The sequence below is a fragment of the Typopeltis vanoorti genome, chromosome 25 (genome assembly GCF_054136105.1).
Source record: "Typopeltis vanoorti isolate ZY-2024b chromosome 25, IOZ_Tvanoo_1.0, whole genome shotgun sequence".
NCBI classification, from domain to species: domain Eukaryota; kingdom Metazoa; phylum Arthropoda; class Arachnida; order Uropygi; family Thelyphonidae; genus Typopeltis; species Typopeltis vanoorti.
The window spans coordinates 32,315,114-32,325,600 of NC_143573.1; the positions used below are offsets into that span (position 1 = coordinate 32,315,114).

Genomic DNA, 10,487 nt, shown 5'->3' on the forward strand with positions numbered 1-10,487 from the left:
CCTACTTTGCGCATCTAGATTATATGGTCTTCCAAAAGTACATAAGCCAGGAATTCCATTAAGACCCGTTGTAGACTATATAGGTAGTCCCACTTACAAAATTTCTGCAAATTTACCCACTTCTTCAACTAGAAGAACTGCTATGTATGTAAAAAATTCTTTGGATTTCAGAAATAAAATTTCCGATCTTCATCTAGACGATTCAGAGATTATGATTAGTCTTGATGTTGTTTCTCTATTTACAAATGTTCCGTTAGCGGACAGCATTGAATTACTGCAACAAGAATTTCCTCCAGCCATAGTCAAATTATCTGAATTTGTAATAAAGTCTGGATATTTTTCCTTCAATTTTCCTTTCTACCCATCAGAAAAATCTCTGCATTCCTCACATCTCCAAAGGACAAGCTCCCACATCTCAGCTATCCAGGTGTCTACCAGATTCCCTGCTCTGATCCGGTTAGAAGAACACAAGTCGTATATTCAGTACCTTGAACATGAACAGTCTGGACTTGCAGAGCACGCCATCAACACTAGACACAGAGTTCATTGGAAAAAGACAAAAGTCATTCACAAAAGTCGGTTCCTCATGGAACAGCTTTACAAAGAAACATGTGAAACGTTACTTCACTCCCCTAACTTAAACAGATCCGATGGTCTATGTCTTTCCCCCCTTGTGGGAGATAGTACTCTATAAATCAGCAAATCTTTCCTAACTTTTGTAATTGTATACACACACACACACACACACACACATATATATACAGGGTATTCGGGATAAATTTGACAGTTTCGTAAGGAAAAAGAAAATCTTCTTTGTATCTATTAAATTTAATGAATTGACAAAAAAACATTACAGGCAGAGTTAATTACAATACTATCAACAAGATTTACTCAAAATAACCACCATTAGCATCGATCACAGCTTCAATTCTGCTTCGGAACCTCGAACAAGCTGATGTTACAGTCTCCCTGGGAAGGGCTGCAAAAACTGTTTTAATTTTATCCATTAACTGGGCTTTTGTATTACTGGAAGTGCGATTGGTGTCTTTTTCAACTGCGCCCCATACAAAATAATCCATGGGGTTAAGGTCTGGGGAGTTTGGAGGCCAAACATTTGGACTGGTGAAGTCGTAGAAATTTTCAGACAACCATTTTTGACTTTTCCCAGAGGTGTGGCAAGGGGCCGAATCCTGCTGCCATACATACGGCCTACCATTGGCTACCCTTGTTATCCAGGGCTTGACTACAGTTAGCAACTCCACGAACAAAGCCCGAATTCCAATGCCAGGGTTCTTCAACACCTGTTCCTGCAGATTTGCGAGGAATTCTGCTGTACGAACGCAATCAGATCATCTGCTAGGGATCTTTCTTCTTGCTACATCCTCGTAGTCACCATTGCAAGTCTCTAGTTCATGCCTGATTGTTTTTACTGTATTCAGGGAGCATTGGGCAGCAGTCGTAATATCCTTATTTTGATGGCGGGCACGAATCATCATGATACAAGTTATTCTCTTCCATGATTCAGGTGGGTTCCAGCTATCCATCCTTTCTGACATCTTGTATATGAATGAAGAAGGGTCCAAACTTTTAAATGAAGAGAAGTGTGTGTTAATACATGTAACTTACGGAAAAATATAATTAATTATAAATATGTCAAATTTATCCCGAACACCCTGTATGTATATATATATATAAATTTTTATTTATTTAATTTAATTTAATTTTTTTAAAAATAAATTTGGGAAATTTAACCTTAGCTACTTAGGTGGGGCTTTGTGAATATATCAGTTATTGTTTAATTAACCTTTGTACTTGTACTGATGATGCCTGTGATACTCAGGCGAAAATTCTGGAAAATGGAGGAGAATATGGGATTGGAATATAAACTGTTGGCTTGGATAAGTGGGTGATTGGTGGACAGGTATCAGAAAGTCATATACGCAGGATATGACTTGGATTTTAGGTGACGAGTGGTGTGCCCCGAGGATCAGTCCTTGAACCATTATTGTGTAATCTATACATTAATGATATTGGAAAGGGGCTGACAGGAGAACTTCAGTTGTTTGCTGGTGATGCAAAGAAAGACAGACAATCAGAGATACTACTGATATACAGCATTTACAGGGTGATTTGAATAGGCTGGAAGTGTGGGCAAATGATGCAATGGTGTAATCTAATATCCTACAGCATATTATTATTATTTGACACCTCCAGGGAGTCCAAGGACTCATAGAGGGAGGGCACCTGCTCTACAACTCAGTCTCACCACTCAATCACCAACTGACCGCAACCACACCAATGCCATCTACCGCTGACCACCACTGGTATTACCACAGACAATCACAAACATTCATGCCCAGCAGCATGGATGTTTGTGCATAATCCCACCAATATTATATATTGGTGGGATTATGCTTGGAGTAAGTGATGATGCAAGATCTTGGAGTTATGGTGGATAGAAAGTTCAGAGGTCACATAGCAAAAATTGGAAATACAACTCAGAAAATAATTGCAATGTTGAAGCAAACATTGACATGTAAGGATATGGAAGTCATTTTGCTTATTTACAAGACCTTGATATGACCACATCTGAACTACTGTGTGCAGATTTGGTCTCCTGTGTTGCAAAGAGTTACACAGATCATATTGGGATGATGGAATGTAGATTATGAGGATAGATTGAGAGTATATGGACTACAGACAATGGTATACAGAAGAAAGAGGGGTGATATGATAGAGGTCTATAAACTTTTGAGAGGATGTAGGATATTGGTTGACAAAATTTTTCATTATATTGAAGGTGTGGAAAGGACAAAGTGATATCTATGGAAGTTAAGTTTGAGTGCAGTTAAGAAAGGGGTAAGAGCTGGATTTTTCTGTCATAGAGCTGAGTGAGTGGAACAATTTGCCTGTTGAAGTAGTAATGCGAGTGTGAATGAGTTTAAGAAAGGTATGATATCTGGTGTGTGTGTGTGTGATGTATGGCCTGTCTGCAGGTCTAATAATAATAATAAAAGGAATCTCAGCTCGCTTTTCCTTACCCTCGGTAGTGCACAATCACCAGACAGGATCAGATCACTCCTTGGATTTACGTTAACCTCTAGCATCTCCTGGTCATCACATTACTAACTTCCTCAGTCTTTAAAAATTTAGGCATTTTTTTCTGCTGATGATGCCATTTTTCACCTTCTCAGTTACTAACTCTATAGAAATCCCAAATCTGCCTGTTTTTGGAATATTCATCACATGTTTGGGCTGTAACATTCAAACCTGACAAATTTTTGATGGTGTCCAAAGGAGAGCAATTGGACTCTATTGTTTTTTCAAGTACTCCACAACCACTACTCTACTGAACTGGCAACTATCATTCCTCTACTTTCTGTTACCCCTGTTAAAACAACAGCAACAGCTGCCAAACATCCCTACTCAAGTTCAATTACAAACTTACCAATTTTCTTAGATAGTGAAATTACAGCCCAATAGTTTTTAATCCTTAAACACCCTACTGTATATACATAGAGGGATTTCAATGTAAGCATGCACACAAATGTTTTTTTGAATGTAATTCCTATTGTTGGAGTTAATAGCTGTACTGATGTGTGAATTTTTAGTTACAAACATGTTGAAAGTTTATTTTTCACTTGGTCAGACTATAATAATTTTAGTTTAATCCTTTATCCAAGTGTGTACAAACAAAGTTTGCGCCTGAAAGTATCTTCAGGACTGGGGTAAAGTGGTACAACACCAGGTGACTCCTTGCAAAGGTGGAACAAGCTACCAACACTCCTATCTCAGTATCTCCCATAATGCAAAACACATCTCCTTGCGGATATGTATAATGTTATGCATTAAGGGAAGGGCCACTACCCAGTCTAGTTTCGACCTTTATTTAGATCTCTTCAGTGGGAGCCAGGCCCAAGTGGAGATACCAAGACAGAAGCATTAGCAAGGTTATCTCCTTCTATAGGAGCTGCCAAACGGTGTGCCACCTTTTTATTAAATTACTCTGGATTTAGAGAAAGATGTTGAAAGTTTATTTTTCACTTGGTCAGACTATAATAATTTTAGTTTAATCCTTTATCCAAGTGTGTGCAAACAAAGTTTGCGCCTGAAAGTATCTTCAGGACTGGGGTAAAGTGGTACAACACCGGGCAACTCCTTGCAAAGGTCGAGCAAGCTACCAACACTCCTATCTCAGTATCTCCCATAATGCAACAGACATTCTTATGAAGTGTTCCCCATCAACTGCAAACTCTTCAAAAAAAAAAAAAAGTATTTGTAAAACTTAGAATAATTTCAGCTGTTCACTATTTTTTAAAAAAGTAGTGATTTATTATTCGGTTCTTAGTGTGCGCACATGCTTGAATTCTTCAGAATGAGTATTGTATGTTTTAAACTGATCTCTATGTGGCATGTATCCAACATTTTTACCACACAGTGGATAAACATTGAAATAAACAAATAAATAAAATTTTTAAAATAAAATAATTCATCTGTTGCAGTTTTAAGCTAACGCTGAAAGGAAAACTGCAGTTCTAAAACATTATTTGTATATAAATCTGTGATATTTTAAAACACAGTCTTACAATGAAGAAGCAGTTAAAGCAATTTAAATAATTTTTTGCTCATAAAAACAGAATGAAACATAGTTAAAACTAAGCATGATGCATGCCATGCATTGGAATTTTGAAAGGAAAGAAATATTCTAATCATATTTCTTTCAATAATATTACTTGAAAACATCTTTTTATTCATGAAAATATTGAACATGATGAGTTTTAGTGCAAGCATTTGAAAAATAGCACATAATTTCTGCAATTTTTTCAATAATATGAAAGAACATAAAAATAAAATAATTTGTTCTGTTGAACTGATCTGAAGAATAAAAGATTGCATATATTGTTGGCAGTAAATAAATCTACTGCTAAGATTGAAATTTATTTTTATATATTTTATGGGAAACAAAATGAACTAAATGTAAAAATATTGATTAACAGTTTCTGATAGAGAAAATTTCAAGCAAAACAGTATACTCGTGTGGATGCAAAAATTACTCTGTTAATTTACTCTGTTAATTAATCTGTTAATGCTTTAAGGATTAAGGCAGAATATGGTAATTACATGATAAAAGAGAGAAAGCCACTAATGTTTCTATTCTTGAAAAATCATAAGGTGATTTGTATTTGATTCACTTTGGCTGATAGGGAAGTTAAAGCATTCAATAATTTTTTTAATTGTTTTTACTGACATATGGATTGTATATAAAAAGGAACACACTAAAGAAATCACTTCTTTCTGCTGCTTTTATGCAAATTATAACTTTTTCACTTCCAGTCGTCTGTTTAGATTAACTTCAATTTATTATAAAATAATCATTGTAATAACAGCTTTACTTTACTTTAAAGTAAAGTATGGGTTTTTTTTTTTTTTTTTTTTTTTTTGGAAGAGGTCGAGGTATGCATCAAGTATTTAAATATTACTTTTGAAATTTCTTTATTTGTAAAAAAGAGAATATTGCAAAGGAAATTTAAGCCATTTTTAAATCACTGGAGGAGTTTGCTGGAGAATTTTATTAAGACACATTTTGAGGATAAAAGTTTTGAAATTTGAATTTTATTTCCTGATATTTAATGTTCAGTTGTACTGTACTATTTAACATTGGTTCAATTTACTTATTTAATACAAAAACAATATATATATATTTGGATGGCAATTATACTTATGTGCTTTCATTTATGTACAGATTCTTCCTCATGAATGCCACTGTCATGAATGTGGATTTGTGTTTTTTCACACTGGTGTTTATAAAATGGATGTACAGTGCAGCAGTAATAAACATTATGGAATTTGGCCATCTGCTACTGCAGGGACTTTTACAGTTGATTCCGTTGCATCAACTAATAGACATGTTGGAAGAGAATTACAAGCACCTAGTGGCCTTCATAGAGTTAGTGATCAAAATGGTCATGTTTGGAAGTGTACACCATCAATTGAAATAACCATAGTAGAAAATTAGTTTAAAAAAAAATCCTTCCCGAAGGACAGTGTTAAAATTCACCTTTTTGAATAAATTATATCATTCTGATTTTTATACATTACAGGTAATAACTTTTCTTTTGATATCTCTTCATAAAATGGAGATACAGTCCTAAGTTATTTTGCAGTAAAATGGAACTATATCCATTGCTCCAAAGAAGATGAACTGATGCAGAAAGGCCTGTTTAAGAAAGTATTTGGAGTCACTGTGATGCTAAAAGTGAACTATTAATTTATATTCATAGGTCTGTTATTTGTATAATATGTGTTATAATTGATATGCCAAAAGAGATTAATTTTTTTTTAGAGTTTTCTTTTAGGCAATATGTAGAATATGTAAAAGCCATATCTTGAGTTTTGTTGCCATAAAATATTAGTGTGTGTGTTTGTGTGTGTGTATATGTGTATATATACACACACACGTACACATATTATTTCTTTTCTTTCTTTCTTCTCTTTTTTTTTTAATCATATTATTATGATACTGTTTGTAAATTTGCTATTTGTACTGTTTTATATGGAAATCATTTGAAGAAAGACTGCATTGTGAAATTAGATTGTTAAAATCAAGTAATTTTAATAGTATATTTTGATAGGTTAAAAGCTTTTCCTCATGTTCTATGTCTTTTACTTAAACTATTTCTTAGCCTGATGAACTGTGCTTCATTAAAAAGCAAATCACATAGCATTTGAATTGTGAATCAGAATACAGGTATGTTTGGAATAGAGTAAATGGAATTAAGTTTTATGCATGCCTATAATTATTTACACATTATAATTCAGTAGCAGTTGTGGGATTTTTGAGAAATAAAATTGTTTTTGTTGGTTCAGCTACAAATGTGTATACTCAAGGACTGCAAATAAAACTCAGCAAAACTATGTTATTGTAAAAAAATCACTGTACAAAAATTGTTCGTTATTGTTTTCTTCCTAATGGGAAAATAGAATAAAATATTTAAAAAAAAAGCCATATAGAATATGACTAAAGTAGATAACAGATCTTAATACCTCATCTTAACTGCAGCCCCTCTTCTCCATAATATGTACATAAAAAGGTCTGCTTGATAAAATGTAGGTAGAGTTGAATGTTTCTTCTAACCTTGTAGAATACACCTTTCATAGTAAAATTCGTTTTATATAGAATGAATATTTAAACTATTTTAAAGAGTTATAGTTTGGTATTTGGATATGTGCACTGAGCTACTGACTGTTGATGCTGTGATACACATAATGAATTAAATAACGTTTTGCATTTCTCTTAAGTTTTCATTGGTTTCTGACATATTTCTTTATGTATTAATTTTTTGTCTTTTCCCTGTTTTTTTTTTTTTTTTCCGGTTTAATCATCATGCATTTTGCATAAAATAAATACTTATATGCTAGTTATTATTCATATGACGTTTTAATAATATTAAGCAGAGCACACACACACTTAGAATCAATAAACATAATTTATTACAGTAGTATTTCTTTTGATCTCTATGGCATCTTTAGGTGCAGCTTTATTTTAAATGTTGAACACAGACACATACATGGTAAACTAAACTTACTATTACTGAATTTTTTTTTAAGCGTTGTTCCAGAGTTTGAAGCAAAGCACCACAGTTACATGTATTCATTTGTGTATACTTATATAATAACAGTTTCCTAAATCTTGGGTAACTTAAAAAATACCATGTTTATTAAGTTCTGTTGTGTTTTAGAATGCTGATGCTGATTATTAGAATAGTCTTTCTCCTTTAAGTTGCTCCTTTTTAATAGTCTTCCTCCAATGCATTTTATGTAAGGTCTTGTGCACTGTTAGTCACACCAGTCTTTCTGAATTCATTAAATTTGATGTCACATCATTATACATATCTCTTCTTTAGACTGCAACTTTCTGTGATTGATCAAAACAGGCTAATTTAAATTGACAAGAGATTTTATAAACACTGGAGGGTGGGAACAAATCAGAAAAGATAATCTCTGGAGAGAGAGAGAGATCTGTGGGTCATTTGGCTAATTCTTACTGTTTTAAACTTATAGGCCCAAAACAATAATTTGTTATAGTGGAAATTTTGTGGAAAACACTAGAAAAGTAGCTATATTGAATTTCTTTGAGAATGACATTGATACTATGCTGCTCTGACTGGCACTTTTTTTGTTATTTGCTATAGTAAGTTTGTTTTAAGAATTTTTGCTTAGTCAGAGTTGACTGTACTTATGTAAGATTTATGTTCTTGATTTACTTTTTAAGTAGAAAACAATACCTGATTGCTCTTCTTCATTCCTCAACTGTTGTCTTGGTCCCCCACTTTCATTATTTATAGAAAACTTAGCCTATACTGATAGATACCTTCAAAAAAATTCTCACCATCTCACCAACCTTGAACTGCCTGCTCAAATAAGTTTTTTTTTTTAATTGAATATATCTAATAAATTAATAACACTATCTATCACTATTATTTTATTTAAATAAATAAATAAATCTTAGCCAAGAATGCCCTACAAACTACTTCAACCTGTTTAAAATTTCTTCACTTAAATTGTTCTGTATTTACTGTGCTGTATTTACTTTCTTTTCTAACATAAAATTTATTCTCAGCATAAATTAGCCTACTATCCATCAGTATTACTTTATCTAAACAAATAAATAAATCTTAGCTAAGAATGCTCTATGAACTACTACTTTAACTTGTTTAACAAATTTCTTCACTTAAATTGTTCTGAGGATGTGCTGCATTTACTTTCTTTTCTACCACAAAATTTCTTCTCAGCGTAAATTAGCCTACTTTAGAGAAAGAGAGAGATCCGCAACTATAAAAAGAGAAGAATCAGAATGTATAAATGGCATAAAATTTATTATATTTTTATATGTTTTGAAAGAATAGTTTGGCTAACCGTGAATTGGGTATCCTGCATAAAGACCATTGATGGAGAACTAAGATATTAAAAAGAAGCAAATTTAAAACAGAGAGGCATTAACACCATCAATTGATAACATGCCAAACTTAAAAAAAAAATATGGCTCCTCTAATATTTGAGAAACTTCTGTTATATATCCAAATGAAAATATATAACTGTGCCTCTATGATCATTTCTAGAAAGAATGCTTATAGGACTTTAGTCGGACAGTATGTTTGTTACTGTCATGTTATTTGCTTTTCTATTAAAGTTTAAAGTAATCATGTAAAGAAGATGGTATAGTGACTGTATTAAAGTATTCTTAATAAATTACATCCTGTTTATTCTATTTCTGTGCTGTTTTTAATACTTCTATGTACAAGATGAGTATCATATATGTTCTATATGTACAAATTTCAGGACCTTTTTTATCATCACATTTCTTTTGTATTATCACTGTTCCAATTCTCCCCCATTCATGAACACAAACTCCCCCCAGTTATAAATTTTAAAGATATCTTCAGTAAGTCATGCAGTTATCATAGATGATTTGAACAAAATTTAAGTATTGAATACAATAACTATTTTAGAATTTAGTCTGTACAATTAATTCACTTAATGTAGTTTCTAAAAAAATTGACTAGCTTCTACAGAAATTAAAGATACCAAGAAATTATATACTTGGTTTAATCCGTTATCCATAATCCAAGATTATATTTCAGGCGCAAACTTTGTTTGTGCCTGAAATATAATCTTGGATTACGGATATAATCTTGGAAAAAGGTTGAAATAATGCCAAAGTCATATTTCCATATACGAGTAGCCAAAAGGTGTCACACCTTATTAAAAATACTCTGGATTAGAAATAGTTGTTGGAAGTTTTTCCACTTGGTTATACCAAGTGGTTAAAGATACCAAAAAATTATATACTTGCTTTAATCCGTTATCCAAGTGTAAGCGGTCTGGGTAGTGATCCTTCCCATAATGCATAGCATTATACATACCCATAAGGATATGTACTTTGCATTATGGGATACTAAGGCAAGTGATGTGAAGTCATTAGGTTCTGTATATGAGTTGTCTCAGTCCTGATTATATTTCAGGTGCAAACTTTGTTTGCTTACACTTGGATAATGGATTAAACCAAGTATATAATTTCTTGGTATCTTTAATTTATAGTATTACCAAGTGGAAAAAACTTCCAAAAACTAGCTTCTGTAGAGTCAGACTCAGATTACTGAGGGCAAAATGATATGAATATTAAGTTTTAGAAGACAGTTTGCTGTTCTTTTAATTTTATAATGAAGCTGTATAATTTCTAAAAAAAATTATTGGTCAACATTTAAATCAGTCTTCTTAGTCATTCATCCCCCCCCCCATTAAAGTTTTTTGCATTCTTATATTTTGATAAATGTTTTAGATATGTTATTTAATTTCAGTGTTATATTTATGAATAACCCAACTCTGAGCACTGCTTATTATTGCAAATTATTGGTTCAAAGAAAGACTTTCACAAAATTAATTTAATTACCATTTCAAATTATAATGAATGCAATATGCATACAAGT

General features: G+C 32.5%; 1 protein-coding gene across 1 annotated transcript in view; it reads left to right on the forward strand.

Moving 5' to 3' along the window:
* Positions 1–6,866, forward strand: part of brun (trafficking protein particle complex subunit brun) — a 452,915-nt gene extending 446,049 nt beyond the window's left edge. The window contains exon 25 of the mRNA XM_090414220.1: positions 5,744–6,866. Within this exon, the coding sequence (XP_090270346.1) occupies positions 5,744–6,016 (273 nt within the window). The 3' untranslated portion in view covers positions 6,017–6,866. The remainder of the gene's footprint in view (positions 1–5,743) is intronic.
* Positions 6,867–10,487: the final 3,621 nt, after the last annotated feature.